General features: G+C 49.9%; 1 protein-coding gene across 1 annotated transcript; it reads left to right on the forward strand.

The window, feature by feature from the left end:
* The first annotated feature begins 1,523 nt into the window (after positions 1-1,523).
* On the forward strand, positions 1,524-6,234 carry CD320 (CD320 molecule). Its single transcript, XM_045166698.1, has 5 exons — positions 1,524-1,742; positions 4,517-4,642; positions 4,975-5,178; positions 5,465-5,623; positions 5,779-6,234. Exons 1-5 carry the CDS (start codon positions 1,604-1,606, stop codon positions 5,916-5,918), a joined length of 768 nt encoding a protein of 255 aa, XP_045022633.1. The 5' UTR covers positions 1,524-1,603; the 3' UTR covers positions 5,919-6,234.
* Positions 6,235-22,544: the final 16,310 nt, after the last annotated feature.

Here is a 22,544-nt window from a genome sequence, read left to right on the forward strand (position 1 = left end):
AGAACAGGTGTGGCGAGACCAAGAACTCTCTCAGGCTCCCTGAGAGCTGAGCCTGAACCCAGCTGCTGAGGAGTCTGCGTTCAACGACTACACATTGCCAGCTGGGTAACCCAGAGCTTCTTCAACACTTCTCCCTGGATCCCAGAGGCCAACCTCACCAAGATGCCAAGCCCCACAGGTGGTGCTGCGGGACACTTCCTCTCCCCTCCCTCAGGCAGTCCTGCCTGCTGCCCTTCTCATCTGCATTTGCACCACTGCCTCTTTGTCTCTTACCCAGTTTCTCCTGGGAATTGGAGATTATTCTAAGCGCACACACACACACACACCCCCCGCTATAATCTCCAACTTTTTTTTAAGTCACCATTTTATATGACACATTATTTTTAATTTTTATTTTTGGCTGTCCTGGGTCTTTGTTGCTAGGAGGGCTTTTCTCCAGTTGGGGGTGCATAGGCTTCTCACTGGGGTAGTTGCTCCTGTTGTGGAGCAAGGGCTCTAGAGCTTCAGTAGTTGCGGCTCTTGGGCTCTAGAGCGCAGGCTCAGCAGTTGCGGTGCACAGGCTTTGTTGCCTGAGGGCACCTGGTATCTTCTCAGATCAGGGATGGAATATGTGTCTCCTGAATTGGTGGGTGGATGCTTTACCACTAAGCCACCAGGAAAGCCCATCGCCAACGTTTTCAATAGTAAGCATGTCGTCAACCTGCAAGTAGAGCCCCTGCTGTGAAAATCTGGACGCGTTAGTGTTGCTTCACAGGAAACACGCACAGCTGAGGATGGCGACTTGCCTGGGGGCCTGCTGTGCAGTAGCCCTGCTTCTGCTGAGGACAGAGCTGCGGGTAAAAGTTTTTATTGTCAAGAAGAAAACACAGCAGCTGGGTAGAAAACCTGTAAGTTTGAATTTTGTGTGCCTAAGGGGTGTGCGTGAGAAGAGAAAGCTGAGGCTACTTTCGCTTGTTTTGCTTCGGAAGTTAAATGTAAGACCCACCCTGTGAAGTCTGTGAGGATTAGGAGGTAGTGAGAACATCCTGGGGCTAGGGACAGAGAACCCAGAAAGAAAGCCAAGAACTGACATTTCGTTGATTTATCAGGCTCTGTTCCAGGCGTTGGGGATACAAGGAGCAACACAGTATTCCTGCCCTCCTGGGTCTGACATTCTAGTGGGGAATCAATAAATCAAAGTACTATTAGTAAATAAAATATATAATAAGCTCGGGCGCACGAAAGAAGAAGGAGCAGGGAGGGGATGAGGCATTCCTAATATAATTAGGCAGAACATTTGGTGCATGTGGAACGTTATCGTAAGATGACAATACTTGTCAGTACGAGTTCATTTGCATCTCCAGAGGTTTCTAATTTCAAATAGGCCCCATACCTTTCGATATGTCTGTCACTGGGAAAACAGGGGAAGACTCTCAAATCGGGGGTCCCCTGGTATTCAGACACTTACGGTACTCAAAGCCCGGGGCTGCAGCGGGATCTCTGGCCGTAGGCCCCGCCCCGGGTGTGGGCCCCGCCCTCCGGATATGTGCGCAGGCGTGCGCGAGGATAAGAGAGAGGCCGGGAATGCGCGTGGACCCAGCCGGCGCTGAGCTGGGGTGGTACGATGAACGTTTGGGTGGCTCGGGGTCTAGCGCGGCGTGCTGCGGCCCTAGGCCTGGGGCTGCGGGTGCTTCTCTGCTTCGGGTTGTGCCTGGAGATCGCCCCGACTCCGATCCAGGCCTGGTCCCCGACCCAGGCCCCAGGTGAGTGAACTTGCAGCCCGCGAGCCCTCTACCCCTGCAGTCTAGCTCCGCCCTCGCCCGCCAGCAGCGCTTCACCATTGGCTACGCCGCAAGTCTGTCCAGGACACTCCCTCCGCACGCGGGTCTAGGGGAGCCTAGCCCTTGAAAGAGCCTTCCCCAGTGGTGGACCCTTCGCCCGGGTTGCTGTGCCTGCCTTTAACTGCCCTGCTTCGGCCCTCTCACACCCGGCACCTGCTCTGCTTTGTCGTGCCCCGTTGTCACCTCCAAGCTGCCCTTCACCCCAGCACAAGCAGGAAAGTTCTTTACAGACTCTGGTTGTCCGACCTCCAACCTTAACGCGGCTGGTTATCTGGCGCCTGCTTCCCGGGGCGATTTGCCTGAGTTTCCTCGGCGACCATCTCCCGCCCTCTCAACCTCTGCACCTTCCTTCTCTGGACTTATGAGAAAAAGAAAGATCTTCCCTGGAACCCCAGGTCCTAGGACACGTTTGCCCTGGCCTCAGTGAGGTGGCTCTCTCAGAGGTTCCCAGAGGCAGTGGGACAGGTTAGAATGACCTCCCTGTGCACACTGGTGCCCCCGACTTTCAGCTGTAGACTCAGATTCACACACCCGCGGGTCCTGTCTTACTTGGTTCCCCTTCTTACTCCTGCCTTTTCAAGCTAAGTGTTCCTCCTGCCTTCAAGGATCAAGACATTAACCAAGCTTAGGCCCTTTACACCCAAGCAGTCTCTTCCCTTCAGCACCCTGAGGTAGGGACTCCTAGCGTGGCCCCTTTCCCAGGTGGGGAAATGAGGTTGGGAGGGGCAGTCACTAATCTCGCCAAACCACGGCCCTGTAAGGCCCGGTTGGCTCTGCTCTGATGCCCACTTTATAGGACACACACACACACTCCCTGACTCCAGGGAGGGAGGTCAGAGGTTGCTACGGAGAGGGGCAAGACTTGGGGAGGGAGCTGTAGGCTTTCAGATTCCCATGGAAGGGAAGGAAGTCGGCTCTAGGCCATTCCACAGAGCTCAGGGACGGTGGGGTCCACAGGTTATTTGGGCCTGGAGGCCAGCTTGCAGACCGGCTGGCTGTGGAGGGTGGGGGCTTGGAATGGGGCTTTACTCAACCTTGCCCCTGTGAGCAGAGGTGGAAGGGGCAAGTGGACCAGAATCAAATGGAACAGAGCTAGGCTGGGGCCAAGCCAGGTATTTGCCACCCACCCTGCTGCACCCAGGAGGAAGCTATAAAGGCCACTCCCTTCCTAGGTCCCTCAGACTCCAGTCTGCTGGCCCAGCTTCCAGGCCCTTCTGTGTCTCTCCTGCTCAGGGTCCCGGAAGGCTCATATCTCAGCTGGATACAGCCCAGACCGTTGTGTGAGCTGTGTCCATTTATCATCAGGCAGTACCCTGGGTTTACAGTCAAAAGGTCATGGCCCTGACCATCGCTAAGTATCCACTTTACACAGGTACCAGTTCAAGGGCCATTGTTCTAAGATGCTGGGCTTCAGGGGTCTCTGAGAGGGACCTGAGACCCATCCCAGGAAATAAGCTGGAGACGTGAAGTCTGAGGAGGAAATCATGGAAGTGCAGAGAGGAGGGAGGAGAGGGAGTACTGGGCCTGGGAACGGCAAGGGCAAAAGGTGGAAATGGGCCAGGCCTCTTGCCACAGCAGCATGGTGGCTAGGCCAGAGGGAGCTTGATGAAGAGGAGGAATGTAGGAGGAAGCAAGGTCCAGGAAGGGTTCAGGGCTGGTCAGGACTTACCGGCCACATACAGGATGTAGGCTGTGAGAGGTTGAGCAAAGGGCAGGCAAGGGTGGGTGGCCTAATGGTGTGACTGACAGGTCTCTGGTGTCTGAGGGAGATGGGGTTGGGGAACCTGGGGAAGAGGTGGCACAGTCAGGATGGGGAAAGTGGTCAGAGTTCTGGGAGGAATTCAGTGGGTGGGTCAACAAGCCATGGTCAACAGCAACTTTCTAAGTTGCTGTTGTTCAGTCACTCAGTCTTGTCTGACTCTTTGCAGCCCCATGGACTGCAGCACACCAGGCTTCCCTATCCTTCATCATCTCCTGGAGTTTGCTCAAACTTGTGTCCATTGAGTCAATGATGCCATTCAACCATCTCATCCTCTGTCATCTCCTTCTCCTCCTGCCCTCAATCTTTCCTAGCATCAGGGTCTTTTCCAATGAGTTGGCTCTTCACATCAGGTGGCCAAAGTATTGAAGCTTCAGCTTCAGCATCAGTCCTTCCAATGAATATTCAGGGTTGGGATAATCAGATAATCCTTTAGGATTGACTGGTTTGATCTTGCTGTCTAGGGGACTCTCAAGAGTCTTCTCCTTTGCTAAGGATAGCTGGGACATAACAGGCCTTGTTGACCCTGACGGTGGGCCTGAGCCAGGCCAGGTTCAGAGATGGCCCCTCCCCTAGTCTGTTTAACCACAAGCTTGGAGAGACCCTTGGGGAGACCATCTGGCTATTTGGAGCCTGGTAAAGACCCCAGGATCAGTGAGACCTGGGTTTGAACCCTGACTCTGCCACTAGCTTGTAGCCTCAGGCCTTTCCTCTCCTGTGTGTCTTCTGTAGAATGGGCATGGCTGTAGAATCTGACCAGTAGGGCTCTTGGTGAGGCTGTGAACTGCTGGGCTCAGGACCCCCAACAGAACATCCTTAGCAAAGGTGGTGACCACCAGTGTAGTTCCTGGGACCTGGCTTTCTCCTGGTGGTCGCAGCTTGAGACACTGTCCTCCTAGCTGAGGGTCCAGACCTCCCACTTGTGTGCGTTCCTCAGGCCCCAGCACAGGCTCATGCCCGCCCACCAACTTCCAGTGCCGGAGCGATGGCCGCTGCTTGCCCCTCATCTGGCGTTGCGACGTTGACCAGGACTGCCTTGATGGCAGTGATGAAGAAGAGTGTGGTGAGTGGCCATGCCCTGGGGTGGGGCTATTCAGGGCCATGGGAAGAGGTGCTTGTGGAAGGGGTGTGGGTTTCAGGCAAGGAACTCTGGGGTGGGCGGGGCCTCAAGGAGGGTCGGCTGGATCTTTGGGTTAAAAGATGGGTTTGCAGGGCAGCAAGTTAGTGGGGTCTTGGTTGGAAGGTGGTGCTAATAGAAGGGCAGAGCCCTTGGGATGGGCAGACCTTATAGAGTCAGTCAGTCTCCAGAAGGTGGGGCTCGCAGCGGGGTGGGGGGTGGGGAGTACCCGTGCTCTCTTGGGTGGGTGTTTGCCCTGACTCACCATGTACCCCCAGGTACTGAGGTACCCAATGGAAGCCCCTCCCCTTGTGACATCATGGATGACTGCCCTGACCGCAACAAGAATCTTCTCAACTGCGGGCCCCAGCCCTGCCCAGAAGGCGAGCTGTGCTGCCCGCTGGACGGTCTGTGTATCCCAAGCACGTGGCTCTGCGATGGCCACCGGGACTGTTCCGACTACAGCGACGAGCTTGGCTGCGGTGTGTGGCTATGGGGGCAGGGAGGCTTGGTCAGTAGAGCAGGATGCCTGACACCTTCCAGTGTGTGACGAGGCTGGGAGCGTGCACATGTGTGTCTGCCTGACCCGGCATATCCATGGGAATGCAGGAGGGCACTCGGGCAGCAAGTGCTTACCAGCCTTGCTCACTCAGTCTGGGGCCGGAGGATGAGTCCCAAGTTCCCTCACCCTGGGGCACTGGGACACCCATTCATCGTTCCAGCCCCAGGGCTCCCTGCCCAGCTGCTGAATGCCTGGACTTGTTGCAGGAACCAAGACCCACGAGGAGGGGAAGACCATGTCCACGGGCACTCCTGTGACCCTGGAGAATGTCACTTATCTCAGTAATGCCACAGTCACCGCCATTGAGGACCAGGACTCCGTTCAGTCTGGAAACCGAAGTGTTTATGGGATTATTGCAGCTGTAGGTAATGTGAACAGCTCCTGCCCCCATTCCCACACCTGGAAGCTGCCCTGGAGAATGGACAAGCTACATACTCCCCTTTCTGGTGTGTTAGGAGCTTGGTGGATGTGGGGGGCTCCCGGTACCCCCTCACTCACTCCCCTCTCTCTTTCCCCACAGCGGTGCTCAGTGTCAGTCTGGCTGCCGGCATCCTGTTCGCGTTGTCCCGGCTCTGTGCCCAGGGATGCCTGGCCCCGCTGGGGCTGCTGGTGTCCATGAAGGGGTCACTGCAGCCAGAGAAGAAGACCTCGGTGCTCTGAGCATGCGCTCTCACCCCCACATCATACGTCCCCTGAGTATGGCAGGTAGAGGGGACCCACATGTGGCTGCTACCACATCAGCCCCCAGACCTGGCTTCTTCTGTCCTCACAGTGCCAAGCACCTGTGCTCCTGGATAGGTGACCCTGGAGGCTGGGGTTGCCCGGACCCTCCCCTGGACACGAGGAGCCTGGATGGGGAACATGCCATAGCTGGAGCTGAGGGGCCGGCCCTGGATCACTCTTGGGGTGGCCCCCTTACTCAGATACTATTGCTACCTCTGTTTGAGAGTAGTAATTAAAGCTAGTTCACATCCTTTGCCTGCCTTTGGGCCTCTGTCTCCCTCTGCCTGGGTGGTCTGGGGGCTCTGTGCAGTCCCTTCTCTGTGGGGGAGTGCCTGCCTATAGAGGGTGGGACTCAGGGACCCAGCCCTGGGCATCCTCTTGGCCACTCTGCCTCCTGGAATCAGGACAGGGGACGGTGGGGCTGGGAACAGTTTGCATTCCCAGAGAGGAGCAGATCTTGGGTGGTGCCTCCTGGCGTGCTGGCTGGGGGGCCTCCATCTGTTTCGGCTTCCTGTCTTTGAGACAGAAGCTGGATGTCCCCCGGTTGGTCTCCACCTTGTTTCAAAATGTAGGTTTTATTATTATTCAGGCATGCTGAGGCCTGAAAAGACTGATACTGAAGCTAAAGCTTCAATCTTTTGGCCACCTGATGCAAAGAGCCAACTCATTGGAAAAGACTGATGCTGGGAAAGGTTGAGGGCAAAAGGAGAAGGAGGCAGCAGAGGATGAGATGGTTAGATAACATCACCGACTCTGGACATGAATCTGAGCAAGCTCTGGGAGATAGTGGAGGACAGGGAAGCCTGGTGTGCTGCAGTCCATGGGGTCGCAAAGAGTTGGACACAACTGAGCGACTGAACAGCAGCAGCAGCTGGGGTGTCGGCACGGACTGTTATAAATGTCTCAGCCTGTCAACAGCGAGGCTATCAGAGAGCACCACCTAGGGCACCCGCTGGGGCCCTGTTACAGCAAGACCCCGACAGATGCTCCCCAACCAGAGCCAGTGTGGTGGCTGGACCAGTGCGGGATGTACTTCCGCAAAAACCACTTGGCTTCACTCTGTGTGATGCAGAACTTCCCCGACAAGGAATTGAACGCATGACCCCTGGTCTGGAAGCACAGAATCTTAACTACTGGACCACTGGGGAAGTCCTGGCCATCAAGGAACTTTGAGGGACAAGATTTGTCCTGAAGGTCCTGGAGGGTACATGGCAGGCCCCCCACTGAGAGAGATCAAGGTGGGGAGGACTTCCCTGGTGGTCCAGAATCTGCCTGCCAGTATAGGGGACATGGGTTCAATCCAGGCTCTGGGAAGACTCCACATGCTTTGGTACAACTAAGCCCATGCACTACAGCTGCTGAGCCCGTGTCCCAGAGCCTGTGCTCTGCAACAAGATAAGCCACCGCAATGAGAAGCCCTCACATAGCGACTAGAGAGTGGCTCCCACTTGCTGCAACTAGAGAAAGCTGGTGCACAGCAGTGAAGACCCAAAGCAGCCAAGTTAAATAAAATTGATGGAAGGACTGACGCTGAAGCTGGAACTCTAATCCTTTGGCCGCCTGATGTGAAGAGCTGACTCACTGGAAAAGACCCCAATGCTAGGAAAGATTGAGGGCAGGAGGAGAAGCAGATGACAGAGGGCCAGATGGTTGGATGGCATCACCGACTCAATGGACACAAGTTTGAGCAAACTCTGGGAGATGATGAAGGACAGGGAAGCCTGGTGTGCTGCAGTCCATGGGATTGCAAAGAGTTGCACATGACTGAGCAACTTAACAACAACAAATAAAAAAAATTTTTTTTTAAAGATCCTTGGAGGGAGAGAGAGAGAGGGAAAGCAGACCTATAGGCTCTGCCTATATTAGGGTTTGAGGGTCAGGAGTCTCAAGTTCACTCTTGATTAAAGCACAAGAGCTGGAATTAGGGTCCCAGAAGGAAATCAGGTGGTAACTGATCACCTAAGTTATCAGTTATCCAGGTTCCCCAGGGTTTCTAAAAGGGGCACCTTCATGGGTGCGTCACGTAATAACCAGGTAGGTTGTATGGCTAGTAGCTGTGTTGTGCAGCTGGTGAGGCATTTGTTCACAACATTCACGATGGACGTCAGCAATCGAAAGCTTAGTGTCAGGGACTTCCAGTGGTTAAGGCTCCAGGCTTCCAATGCAGGGGCATGGGTTCGATCCCTGATCGGGGAACTAAGATCCTGCATGCTGAGTGGCGTGGCCGAAAAAGGAGAAAAGTTTACCGTCAGGCAGTCACACTGCACTGGCCCCAGGGATGAGCAGCGCAGGGGGATGGTGGCTCTGGGTTGGTTGGTATGCACACGAGAGGCACAAGTCACTGGTGACTTGATAGTTATCTCCAGTAACTCGCTTACTCCTTGAGGGATAGTCCGTTCCTGGGCAGTGAGGCCCCAGCTGCCAGGGTGTTGAGACTATAGAAAGGGAGAATTCCCTGGCAGTCCAGTGGTTACAACTCTGAGCTTTCATTGCCCGGGCTGTGGGTTCAAACCCTAGTCAGAGAACTAATCCCTCAGGCTGTGTGGTGCAGCCAAAAAAACAAAGAATACAGGAAGTGTGCTTAATATATCTAGCTGTGGGGTGATGAGGACAGACTTCTCTGACTCTCATTTCTTTCATGTCCTAATGGGGCGGCCGGGGCCCTGGTAGCCTGGGGAAGCACCCAGGTACCCACACAGTGTCTTGGGGCTCGGACATCCAGCAGGCGGAGAGCTGGCCCCTGATGACAAGATGCTGGGAGAGGACAGAGTTTCCTGGGGGTATGAAAGTTCAGCTTTGGGACCCTGCTCCCATAGGAGATGGGTTGTTTTTGTTTTGTTTTGTCTGTGCAGTGAGGGTTGAGGGATCTTAGTTCCCTGACCAGGGATTTAACCTGCGCCCTTGGCAGTGAAAGTGTGGAGTCTTAACCATTAGACCACTGGGCAGTTGCCCATAGGATTTGAAGTCTGGGCCTCAGGCAGCGTGTTGGGAGCTCAAGTTCTCTGTCAGGCAGCTGTGGGGGCTTGGTAGGTGGGCTGCAGCCAGAATAGGGGATCTTGATCAACAGTGGAGCAGAGGGTGCCCAGCCTCCTGGGGTACAAGGCCTTCCCTTGGTGCCCGCTGGGCACCCCCAGCCCCCAAGCTGGGCCCAAGTTTCCTGCTGCAGAACTGGAACACTGATGGGCTTCTGGTTGTCAGGAAGGAGTTATGCCAGAGGGTAGAATTTTCTTTTTTTTTTTTTTCAAGATTTTTTTTTTCTACCTTCATTTTTGTTCAGGTGTGGCCAGCCAGAGTAGGCCATGGAGGCAGGTCAGGGGGTGCGAGGCTGGTGTCAGACGCCACCTGAGCTGATGAGGTCTAAGGTCTGGATCTTCCTCAGGTGTCAGCTGGGTTTCCAGTGATCAGTGGCACAAACCACTCTGTACCCACCGGCCCCAAACTCCCACTGGTATATTCTCTCACCTGGCTGTGTCTCTTTATTTTCCCGTGAATGGTGGCTGCTGGCATCTCGGGGCTGGACTGGCTGGATGTCACTGTGTCACTGGACGGCACCAGGGTCATGTCTGGTGCACAGGTGGGTGGGGGTGCCTGGGACAGCTGGGCCTCTCCCTCTGCGTGGCTCCTCCAGTTGGCCCTTCTATGTGATCACCCGAGGGGGATGACCAAAGTCCTTTTCTGACAACTCGGGGTTCCCCCAAAGTAGAGAGCCGAAGCTCCCAGACCTTCTAACACTCAGACATAGAACTGGGCCACCAGTTCCTCCGTGTTCTGCTGATTCAGTGGAGTTTCAGGTCAGCCCAGATGTGTGTCAAGGGCAGAGGTGGTGACCCCACAAGGGCATGAATGCCAGGGAGGCCTGGTTCATCAGGGCCACCAAGGGGACAGAGGGCCGGGAATGGGCAGGCTGCAGTGGGTGACTCCTGGCCACCGGAGCCTGCTGAGTGGCCGTGGGCAAGTGGCTTTGCTGTCCGAGGGCCAGCTTTGTCATTGGCACACTGGGGCAGCCATGGTTACAAACACCTGTCTCGCATGAGCAGGCCGGGATTTTAGCAGCCTTTGTTCTCTTGAGCAGGGTCACCGTGTGCTGCCAGTTACCCATCCTGTCCTGTGGGCAACAAGCCCAGTGAGTCACTTTCAGGATACTCCAGGGAGGGTCCAGGTTGAAAAGGGAGGAGGGATGTTGAGGGGGTACCCACAAGGAGGGGAACATGGTCAGTGGGCCTGGGTCCTGGCACTTGGGGAATTCTGATGGGCCTGAGAAGTGAAGGGATGGAGTGGGGTGGGGGCTGCAGTGGTGAAGATAGAGAGGGGGTCCAGGGTGTGTGTGTGCATCTGTATATATCTCTCCAGCTCTCACCATTTCTCTCTTTTTCCCTTGAGGGAAACTCACATAGCGTTAAATTAGCCATTAGTTATTTTAAAGTCTGGGCTTCTCTGGTGGTTCAGCGATAAAAGAATCCATCTGTCAATTCAGGAGACCCAGGTTCAACCCCTGGGTCGGGAAGATCCCCTGGAGAAGGAAATGGCAACCCACTTCACTGTTATTGCCTGGGAAATGCCATGAACAGAGGAACCTGGCGGGCTACAGTCCATAGGGTCACAAAGAGTCAGATACAGCTTAGTGACTAAACAACAATTTTAAAGTCTACCATACATTTAGTACACTTGCAGTGTTGTGTGACCCTCAACTATCTAGCTGCAAAGCATTTTTATCTTCCAAAAGGGAAACTCCCTCCCCATTTGTGGTCATTCCTTCCCCCATCCCCTAAGCCTAGGCACTCTAGAGCCCATGCTTCAGAATTAAGAGCCTTCTTGCTGCAACTAAGACTGATGCAATTTAAAAAAAAAAAAGATATTTTTTGGGGACTTCCCCGGTGGTCCACTGGTGAGGACTCCATGCTTCCACTGCAGGCGGGGGGCGGCAGAGGGGGGTGCCGCTGGGGTAGGATCCTTGGTTGGGGAACTAAGATCCCAAAAGCCAAGTCCAAAAAAAAAGATAGCTGAATGGTATTATACTAGGTATTAGGCACTGTTCTAGGTGCGCAGGATACAGCAATAAAGGAAAAAGACCCCCTAAAAGTGGGGAGGGTGTTTCTGATGATAGTGGAGGGGGGACACTGTTACGGTGGATGGGCACTAAAGTGGGAGCCTGGAGGCAATCATGTTGGTCCAGGAAGGGCGGCATGGCGCTGGTGCAGGGTGGGACCGTGCAGGTGGTGAGAAGTGGTCGGATTCTCTATTTGTTTCCAGGGGAAAGTCCATCTCCTGTGGCCCTGAGAAAGAGGAAGCAAGAGCGCCTCCGAGGTACCTGGGGTGAACTGCGGAAGGATGGAGCCCGCATAGCTGGGGAGGAAGACGAGGAAGGCGGGGAGGAAGACGAGGAAGGCGGGGAGGACGGAGAGGGGACCACTGGGAGTAGAGCTCGGGACCTGCGAGGCCACCACGTGGAGAGATCAGGAAGGCGCTCGGACTGTGGGTTGGAGAGAGAAGTTTAGTTGTCTCAGTGGGTGTCCCTGGATTGGAGAGGAGGAGGGAGTGTCCCCATAACTAGCGGTTTCTGGGGGTGAGGAAGAATTAGGAAGGAAGGAGCGACCATAGGGATGAGAAGGAAACCTGGAGAGTTCAGGAAGGAGTGAATCAGATAAAAGAGCACCATCGGGGCCCAGGCTGCGACGCTTCCCGTAAAACCTGAGAGAGGGAGACCTGCGGTTTAACACCATGGGGGTGATGAAGGCAAAAGCAGTGCCACAGGCTGAAGATAAAGTAAGAAGGAGAAAGGGTGTGTGGGTGTCTTTTTCTACAGTTTTTCTTGGGGTGGGGCAGAGTGGAGGCTGAGACTAGGACAGAGGCTAGACAGGGAGGGCGCTCAGCCTTTCTCTTTTTTTTTTTGCCTTAAAGTGGAAGATGCCCAGGAGACCGGCTCTAATTGGGGGAGGGGAGCAAAAACAGAAGATAAGTGAAGGTGGGGGTTACCGCTAAATTGGAACCCCGGTAAGTTGCTGGTGGCAGTGTAAAGGATGCAGCCGCTGGGGAAGAGAGTTGGCGCTTTCTCAAAAGTTAAACATAGAATTACCACATCAAAAAAAAAAAAAAAAAAAAGAATTACCACATCACCAGAAATTCCACTCCTAGGAATGTATCCCAAGTAACTGAAAACAGGTATTCAGGCAAATACGTGTACCTGCTTGTTCCTAGCAACGTTATTCACATTACTTAAAAGATGGGAACAACTCATGTATCCCGCCGTGGATGAATGGACATATAGAATGTGGTCTGACCAGAATGGAGTGCTATCCAGTCATGACAACAAAGGAAGTTCTGACACACCCTACAATGTGCCTGAACCTTTAATACGTACACAGAGCAAAAGAAACTAGAGGCAAAAAGTCAGGGTATATGAGTTCATTTAGCCTGTGAAATGTCCAGAATAGATAAATCCAGAGAGGCTGAAAGTAGATCAGTGGTTGCCAGGGGCTGGTGGGGAGCAGGTAAGGGGAAACAACCGCTTACTAAATAGGTGGTGGGATTCCCTGGTGGTTCAGTGGGTTATGAATCTGCTTCACAATGCAAAGGACATGGGTTCAGTCACTGGTCTGGGAAGATCCCACATGCGACAGGGCAACTAAGCCTATGTGCCCCAACTCCTGAGCCCGGTTGCTGCAGCTACTGAAGCCCGTGAGCCTGCAGCCTGTGCCTCACAGCAGCAAGCTGCCTCAGTGAGAAGCCCTTGCCCCACAACCAAGAGTAGCCTCTGCTTGAGATAACTAGAGAAAATCCTCGTGCAGCAAAGAAGACCCACCACAACCAGAAAATAAATAAAACTTTAAAAGAAATAAGTGGTGATAAAAACTATTTGAAAACCTTTGTATTTAGATCAGTTTTAGGTTCACAGGAAAATGAGGAAGGTAGCTACAGATACTTCCCCTATATTCCATGGCCCCACACATGCATGGCCTCCCCCATTATGAGTACCAGAGTGGTACCTTTCTTACAATCCATAAACCTACAGTGACATGTCGTTATCACCCCAAATCTGTAGTTTGCCTTCTAGTTCACTCTTGGCTCTGTACATTCTATGGGTTTGGACAAATGTATAACGACATATAGATCCATATAGTTAAAGCTATGGTATTTCCAGTAGTCATGTATGGGTGTAAGAGTTGAACCACAAAGAAGGCTGAGCACCAAAGGACTGACACTTTCAAACTGTGGTGCTGGAGAAGACTTTTGTGAGTCCCTTGGACTGCAAGGAGATCAAAGCAATCAATCCTAAAGGAAATCAACCCTGAATATTCAATGGAAGGTCTGATGCTGAAGCTGAAGCTCCAATACTTTGGCCACCTGATGTGAAGAGCCAACTCAGTGGAAAAGACACTGATACTGGGAAAGGCTGAGGGCAGGAGGAGAAGGAGGTGACAGAGGATGAGATGGTTGGATGGCATCACCAACTCAATGGACATGATTTTGAGCAAACTCTGGGAAATGGTGAAGGACAGGTAAGCCTGTTGTGCTGCAGTCCATGGGTGGCAAAGACACAACTTAGTGACTAAACAACAACAACAATAATGATGTGTATCCACCGTTACAGTATCATACAGAATATTTTCACTGCCCTAAAAATCCTCTGTGCTCCACCTATTCATCTCTCCCTGCCCTCTGATTCCTGGAAACCATTGATCTTGTTACTGTCTCCATAGTTTTGCCTTTCCTCAAAATGCCATAGAGATCGAATCATGCAGTATGTAGCCTTTTCAGCGGAGAAGGCAATGGCACCCCACTCCAGTGCTCTTGCCTGGAAAATCCCATGGACAGAGGAGCCTGGTGGGCTACAGTCCATGGGGTCGCTGAGTCGGGCACGACTGAGCGACTTCCCTTTCACTTTCATGCATTGGAGAAGGAAATGGCAACCTACTCCAGTGTTCTTGCCTGGAGGATCCCAGGGATGGGGGAGCCTGGTGGGCTGCTGTCTATGGGGTCGCACAGAGTCGGACATGACTGAAGCAACTTAGCAGCAGCAGCAGCCTTTTCAGGTTGGCGTCTTTCTCTTAGTCATATGCATTTAAGTCTCCTCCATGTCTTTTCATGGCCTCATAGCTCATTTCTTTTCAGCTCTGAATAACATTTTATTGTTTGGATGTGCTATAGTTTATCCACTCACCTGCTGAAAGATGTCTTGGTTGTGTCCAACTCTTGGTAATTATGAATTAGGCGTCTGTAAACAGCTGTGTGCAGGTTTTTGTGTGCCCGTAAGTTTTCAGCTGCTCTGGGTAAGTACCAAGGAGTGCTATTGCTGGATCATATGGTAAGAGTATGTTTAGTTTTGTAAGAAATTGCCAAATTGCCTTCCAGAGTGACCGGACCATTTTGCATTCCACCAGCAATGAGCCAGAGTTCCTGTTGCTCCAATCCCTCACCAGCAATTGGTGGTGTCTGTTTTCTGGATTTGGGCCATTCTCATAGGTGTGTACTGGTTTCTTGTTGTCTTAACTTGCAATTCCCGGATAATACATGTGCAGCATCTTTTCATGCGCTCATTTGCACTATGAACATGTTGGGAACTCTATGTCGGTGACAGCTACAGTTTCATGAATATACTAAATGCACTGAAGTTTATCTTATTTTTAATAATTATATTTTTTGGACGTGCTGGGTCTTCGTTGCTGCGTGGCTTTTCTCTAGTTGTGGTGCGCAGGGGCTACTTTCTATTTGCGGTGCACTGGCTTCTCATGTTGCAGAGCACCGGCTCTAGGGTGTGCGGGCTTCAGTAGTTGCCGCATGTGGGCTCGATAGTTGTGGCTCCTGGGCTCTAGGGCACAGGCTCAGTAGTTGTGGTGCACGGGCTTAGCTGCTCCGAGGCATATGGGATCTTCCCAGACCAGGGATCGAACCTGTGTCTCCTGCATTGGCAGGTGAATTCTTTACCACTGAGCCACAAAAGAAGCCCCTGACGTTTATTTTAAATGGTTAATTTTATGTTATGTCAATTTCATCTCAATAATAAAACAAAAAGGTGAAAAATGAATCAGCATACTTGTTTGCTGGTGGGAATAATCTAACGGAGAAGGAGGACTGTTGGGGTGACTCGTTAAACAGTCCGGTGGGAGCTGGTGGAGGTGGCCTGGATTTGTTGGGATCAGGGCAAATTGTTTCCTCATAGAAGCAGGAAGGGGGGATGGGCTGGTGCATGGTTCTGAAGGCAGGTCGGCAGGTTGGTGGGGCGGGAGGTGGCGGCGGTGCGGGGGGTGGCGGCGATAGAAGTTTTTTTTCCTACTGGTTTGTGTTTTCTCAGTCATGCTGTCTGTTCTGCCACAATGGTTGGTAAACGGTTTGGGGAGGCGGGGGTGGGAATGATGTTGGTATAAGGAGGAAATGGCAGTGAATTCTAACCTTGCTTTTTCAGCCTCTTGTCGCAAAGAGTCGGACACGACTGAGCGACTGACCTGAACTGACGAACACAGGAAGTCACCAGTAGGTGGCGCTCTCTGCGTGCGATTGACGTCCATCCAGCCATGGGTTTCCTTTTGCCCACGTGCTTATTTTCCGCTTCTACCCCGCAGGGCGTTTATTCACTCCCCTTTGCCTGCATCCTTCCTCTGTTTTCCATCAAGCGACCTTCACCTTTGGGTTTTTATTTTATCTTTATTAAAAATTGTTTTTCTTTGTTGTTTTGGTTTTCCACCTTTGTATTTTTTCATGGTGAATTATACGTAACACGAAATTTACCGTTTTAACCAGTTTAAGGGCACAATTCAGTGGCATTAAGTACATTCATCTTCTGCAAGCATCACCACCATCCAGCTCCAGAATTCCTTTCATCTTGCAAAACTGAAACTCTGTGCTCATTAAACACTAACTCCCCATTCCCCTTTCCCCAGCCCCTGGTAACCATTGTTCTAACTTTCTGTCTCTATGAATTTGACTACTCTGGGCACCTCACATTAATGGACTCATACCGTGTTTATCCTTCTGTGACTGGTTCTTTCATTCAGCATAATGTCCTCAGGGTTCATCCATGTTGTAGCATATGTCAGAATTTCTGAATCACTTTCTTTTATTTATAACTTATTTAATTTTTATTCATATTTATTTATTTTATCTGCCCTCTACAGTGGAAGCACAGAGTCTTAACCACAGGACCGCCAGAGAAGCCCTCTGAATTTTTTAAAAAGACGAGTTCCTATATTTCTTGATGCCTATTTGAAATGTAACAGTTAAAAATTCAACGTTTAAACTCTACTGGTGTTCTTCTTAAGCTCCTTTCTGCTCTTGTTAAGGCTTTGTCTTCAGGCTTGCCAGGATGTTGACCTGACACCGCCCCCACCCCACCCCAACCCCCGCTTCCTGCACCAGTCCTAACCCTCTCAGGTCCCCAGATCGTGGAACACACATGTGGTGCGGAGGCAAAAATAAGCATCTATGTTAGAAGCAAGTCCATTTGCTGACAGAGATCAATCAGCCTTGGATTTCTGAGGCTGACTCCTCCATATTCTTCTGGCCAAGTTGTCCTTGGCCATGATGTAATTTTCCTCCCCACACTGTGAGATTTGAGTAGCAGTATTTTAAAAACATTTTTATTGAAGTATAGTTGCTTTACATTTTTTGTGTTGGTTTCAGGGGTATAGCAAAGTGATTCTTTTTGCTTTTTTTTTTTTTTTTTCAGATTCTTTTGGCTTAGTGGTAAAAAAAACCTTCCTGCCAACGCAGGAGCTGCAGGAAATGCTGGTTTAATCCCTGGGTAGGGAAGATACCCCTGGAGGAGGAAATGGCAACCCACTCCAGGATTCTTGCCTAGGGAATCGCAGGGACAGAGGAGCCTGGTGGGCTACAGTTGCAAAGAGTTGGACAAGACTGAGTCACTGAGCATGCGTGCATGCAATTACAAGATATTGAGTATATTTCCCTTTGCTATACAGTAGGTCCTTGTTGGTTACCTGTTTTACATATGTGTATATGTTAATCCCAAATTCCTAATTTATCCTTTCTCCCTCCCTTTCTTCTTTGGTAACCATAAATTTGTTTTCTGTGTCTGTAAAGTCTATTTCTGTTTCGTAAATACGTTCATTTGTATCATTTTTTTTTTAGATTCCACATATAAATGATATTATGTGATATTTGGCTTTCTCTTTCTGATTTACTTTGCTTAGTGTGATAATCCCTAGGTCTATCCACATTGCTGCAAATGGCATTATTTCATTCTTTTAAAAAATAACTCAGTAATATTCCATTGTATTTATAATTTATATGTATCACATCTTTTTTACCGATTTATCTGTCAATGGACATTTAGGTTGCTTCCATATCTGTGGGTAGTATTTTATCTAAGATTTTTGCTTCTGTGGACATCACTGAAAACTGGTGTGAATTTTCCTACCTTGCTCCATATTTATCTCTCTTCATTGAGGTAAAATTCACATGAACAAAATCAACCTTTTGAAAGCAAACAATTCCGGGACTAATTTAGGCCACTCTCTATGTTGAGCAACCATCACCTCTGTCTAGTTCCAAAACATTTCCATTGTCCCAAAAGGAAACCCTGTACTCATTAAACAGATGTCCCATTCCTTCTCCTCCCCTCCCCGTAGTAACCACCGATTTGCTTTCTGTCTCTGTAGATTTACCTGTTCTGGGTATCTCATATAAACAGAATTATACAATATGTAACCTTTTAAATCTGGCTTCTTTCACTTGGCATACTGGGTTTTCGAGGTTTGGCCATGTTGTAGCCCTATTTGGTTATGGTTTGTAGTCTTTATCATCCTCTTAAAAGAAGTTGGGTATTCTACCCTACCTCTACTTTAAAATATTTATTTATTTATTTAGGCTGGGCTGGGTCTTTGTTGCCGCACAAGCCTTCCCTTGTGTCGAGCGAGGGGTACTCTCTAGTTGCGGTTCACAGGCTTCTGTTTGCGGTGTCTTCTCTTGTTGCAGAACACGGACTCGGGAGCACTGGCTCAGTGGTTGTGGTGCCTGGGCTTTGTTGCTCCATGGCATGTGGGAACTTCCTGGACCAGGGATCGAACCCATCTCCCCTGAATTGCCAGGCAGATTCTTATCCACTGGACCACCAGGGAAGTCCTGCACCCTACTTTTTTATTTTTAATCGTGGTATCAATTTGAATAAGATGGGAATTATGTGCTACTTGTAATGGCGATAAAACTTGACTGTAAAATCCTCTAGGTTTTGTGCTTTAAGGAGAGATAGGTTTCTGTTTTCTACCATTATTCCAAGTTTATTGACATTTATGGGTCTAGTCAAGTGTTCTGATTGTTCATGATACAATTTTTGCATTTTGTATTTCCCCATAAATAAATTCATTTCATCTTGATTTTCAAATTTATTAGCATATAGTTTATATAGTTTTTAAAAATTGCCTTCAACCATTTTGTCTGTCCCATTCCCTCCCCTGCCTCTGGTACCTACCAATCTGTTCTTTGTATCTATGAGCTTGGTTTTTGTTTTCTTTTTAAGATTCCACATGTAAGTGAGATCATACAATATTTGTCTTTCTCTCTCTGACATTTCATTTAGCATAATGCCTTTAAGATCCATCCATGTGGTTGCAAATGGCAGGATTTCCTTTTTGTGCCTGAATAATATTCCCTTGTATATACATCACATCTTCTTTATCTATTCATCTGTCAGTGGACACTTAAGATTGTTTCCATATCTTGGCTATTATAAATACTGTTGCTGTGGAAATGGGGGGCGGTGCATTTATCTTTTTAAGACAGTGATTTTGTTTCCTTCAGATAAAAACCCATAAGTGGAGTTGCTAGATCAGATGGTAACTGTATTTTGGTCACCTGATACGAACAGCCGATCCATCAGAAAAGTCCCTGATGCTGGAAAAGATTGAGGGAAGAAGAAGAGGGTGTCAGAGGATGAGATGGCTAGATGTCCATTGCATCCCCAATGCAATGGACACGAACTTGGGCAAACTTCGGGAGGTACTGATGGACAGGGAGGCCTGGGGTGCTGCGGTCCATGGGGTCACAAAGAGTCAGACACAACTGAGCGACTGAACCCCAACAAGAAATGGTATTGTATTTTTAATTTGGGGGAGATCTCTGTAGTGTTTTCCACTGTGGCTGCATCGATTACATTCCTACCGCCAGTGCAGTGTGGTTCCCTTTTTCTCTACATCCTCACCAACATTTGTTATCTCTTGTCTTTTTGATACATAATTATTCTTAGTCTTCCCGTATGTATTTTAAAAACTCTCATTTCCTTCTTGTTCATTCTCTTCAGGGGGTTCTCTTATTAATGTTCCCAAAGAGTCAGAATTTTTATCCTTGCCATGTTTTGTTCCTTTGCCCTCTGTTTTGTTGATTTCTTTAATCTGTGTTAGTTCCCTATTTTCCTGTGTCATTGGGTTTGCTCTATTGTGCGTGTCCTAATCTGGTGCCAGGTCACCTCTCTGGCTGAGTGCAGCCTCCCTCCCTGGCAAGGTGCTTGTTGTCCAGTCAGGAGGTCCTGGTCAAGCTGATGGGCTCTCAGTCCTGACTTGTGAATCTCGGGTCTGCACAGGTGATGCCAGGCTTTGCAGGGCCAAGTGCAGGGGAGGGAGGCTGGGGGGCTTGAAGGCATAGGCAGTGGATGTCGCATCCCCCCTAGTTGAAGAGGAGGTGGGGGCAATCCGAGAAGTCTTCTTGGAGGAGTAACTCAGTTGGGAAGCTGAGTGGATGTGGGTCTTGAATGGTGAACTTTCAGCACCTTGGAGAAGACTTGTGGGCCCTCCATATAGGCCCCCTATAAAGATGCACACAAACATTCTCAGTAGAATAAAACATCCTCTGTGGGGAAAGCACACAACACACACATGATAATATGCACAAGCCCACAGGACCCATGAGAATACACACGGAGGAACAAACATGAGCAGCTGCAGGATGTAAGCAGCAGTGAATGAAAATCACCAGAATTCCTAATTCCTGAGGAGCTAGTGGGCCAAGGGTATGGGGCACTAGATGGACAGGACACCTTCAGGTCAGGCAAGATCCAGGAGTGCTGTATCATATCAGAGGTCGGTGAACAGAGAAAAGGCCTGATGCCCTAATCTTGTTTCTCTCTGGGAGGGAGGCTGGAGTTCTTCCCTTTCAGGAAGCAGAGGTGCTCACTGCCTGGGTTGAGGTGGGTGAGGCTGAAGGTACTGGTGGTGTCTGCATGTCCAAGAGAAAGGGGAAGCCTACAGGCACAGGAAGGAGGACTGGCTGGAGGCAGGGGCCAGCACTAGAAGCAGGATTCCTTGTTAGGGGACAGGGGGTGTCTGGGTCTGTGAGAAGCCTTGGATCCCTGTTTGCCAGCTGACCCTGGGGGAGTCCAGGCTGGTCCTTCCCCTTTGTTCCTGCAGCTGCAACTCTGCTCCCATTCCTCAGTTTCCCCTTGGATGTCCCCGAATCCTCTTAGTGGTCTAAGGGCTCTGAGGTTTCATCGGAAGCTCTCAGAGACCTCAGGTCCACCCAGCAGGCTCCACACAGCCTTGCCTTCCACCGATGAGCCACAACCTCTCCTGGGACACAGGAGGCCTGATCGAGTCCCCTGTTTGGGACATCATGTATTCACCTAAGACATGATGAGAGTGTGTGTCCAAAGACAGCAGACTTCTGCTGATCAGGAGGCAAAGTTACTCAAGACATAGAGCCTGAGGAATTCTTCCAGGTTAGATGAAATTGAAAAAGATAATTGATGAGACAAAGGATAACTAAATGCATCATGTGACCCTGGGTTTCATCCTATATAGCATATGAGGGGGACAGTTGGAAAACTCTGATGGTCTGTAGTTTGGATAATACCGTTGTATCAGTTGGACTTCCCTGGTGGCTCAGCAGTAAAGAATCCTCCTGCCAATACAGAAGACACAGGAGAGGCAGGTTTGGTCCCTGGGTTGGGAAGATCCCCCGGAGCAGGAAATGGCAATCAACTCCGAGAGCAAAGTCAATTGAAGTCCTTTGCTCATCTCTAAAATGTTTTCTTGTTATTGAGTTGTAAGTGTTCCTTACATATGCTATTTACTAGACTCTGTGGCAAGAATACACAGAAGAACTGTACAAAAAAGATCTTCATGACCCAGATAATCACAATGGTGATCACTCACCTAGAGGCAGACATCCTGGAATGTGAAATCAAGTGGGCCTTAGAAAGCATCACTATGAACAAAGCTAGTGGAGGTGATGGAATTCCAGTTGAGCTATTTCAAATCCTGAAAGATGATGCTGTGAAAGTGCTGCACTCAATATGCCAGCAAATTTGGAAAACTCAGCAGTGGCCACAGGACTGGAAAAGTCAGTTTTAATTCCAATCCCAAAGAAAGGCAATGCCAAAGAATGCACAAACTACCACACAATTGCACTCATCTCACACGCTAGTAAAGTAATGCTCAAAATTCTCCAAGCCAGGCTTCAGCAATATGTGAACCGTGAACTTCCTGATGTTCAAGCTGGTTTTAGGAAAGACAGAGGAACCAGAGGTCAAATTGCCAACATCCGCTGGATCATCGACAAAGCAAGAGAGTTGCAGAAAAACATCTATTTCTGCTTTATTGACTATGCCAAAGCCTTTGACTGTATGGATCACAATAAACTGTGGAAAATTCTGAAAGAGATGGGACTACCAGACCACCTTACCTGCCTCTTGAGAAATCTGTATGCAGGTCAGGAAGCAAGAGTTAGAACTGGACATGGAACAACAGACTGGTTCCAAATTGGGAAAGGAGTATGTCAAGGCTGTATATTGTCACCCTGCTTATTTAACTTCTATGCAGAGTACATCATGAGAAATGCTGGGCTGGAAGAAGCACAAGCTGGAATCAAGATTGCCAGGAGAAATATCAATAACCTCAAGTATGCAGATGATACCACCCTTATGGCAGAAAGTGAAGAGGAACTAAAAAGCCTCTTGATGAAAATGAAAGAGGAGAGTGAAAAAGTTGGCTTAAAGCTCAACATTCAGAAAACGAAGATCATGCCATCTGGTTCCATCACTTCATGGGAAATAGATGTGGAAACAGTGTCAGACTTTTTTGGGGGGGCTCCAAAATCACTGCAGATGGTGACTGCAGCCATGAAATTAAAAGACACTTACTCCTTGGAAGGAAAGTTATGACCAACCTAGATAGCATATTCAAAAGCAGAGACATTACTTTGCCAACAAAGGTCCGTCTAGTCAAGGGTATGGTTTCTCCAGTGGTCATGTATGGATGTGAGAGTTGGACTCTAAAGAAAGCTGAGTGCAGAAGAATTGATGCTTTTGAACTGTGGTGTTGGAGAAGACTCTTGAGAGTCCCTTGGACTGTAGGAGATCCAACCAGTCCATCCTAAAGGAGCTCAGTCCTGGGTGTTCATTGTGAGGACTCATGTTGAAGCTGAAACTCCAATACTTTGGCCACCTGATGCAAAGAGCTGACTCATTGGAAAAGACCCTGATGCTGGGAAAGATTGAAGGCAGGAGGAGAAGGGGATGACAGAGGATGAGATGGTTGGATGGCATCACCGACTCAATGGACATGCGTTTGGGTAGACTCCAGGAGTTGGTGATGGACAGGGAGGCCTGGTGTGTTCATGGGG

This window comes from Bubalus bubalis, chromosome 9 (genome assembly GCF_019923935.1).
Source record: "Bubalus bubalis isolate 160015118507 breed Murrah chromosome 9, NDDB_SH_1, whole genome shotgun sequence".
Taxonomy (NCBI): domain Eukaryota; kingdom Metazoa; phylum Chordata; class Mammalia; order Artiodactyla; family Bovidae; genus Bubalus; species Bubalus bubalis.

Excerpts from the sequence above, each read along its gene's own strand:
- CD320 (XM_045166698.1), top strand. The coding sequence starts at position 1,604 with ATGAACGTTTGGGTGGCTCGGGGTCTAGCGCGGCGTGCTGCGGCCCTA. Across the intron at positions 1,743-4,516 it reads GTCCCCGACCCAGGCCCCAG|GCCCCAGCACAGGCTCATGC; the intron begins GTGAGTGAACTT and ends TGCGTTCCTCAG. Across the intron at positions 5,179-5,464 it reads CAGCGACGAGCTTGGCTGCG|GAACCAAGACCCACGAGGAG; the intron begins GTGTGTGGCTAT and ends GACTTGTTGCAG.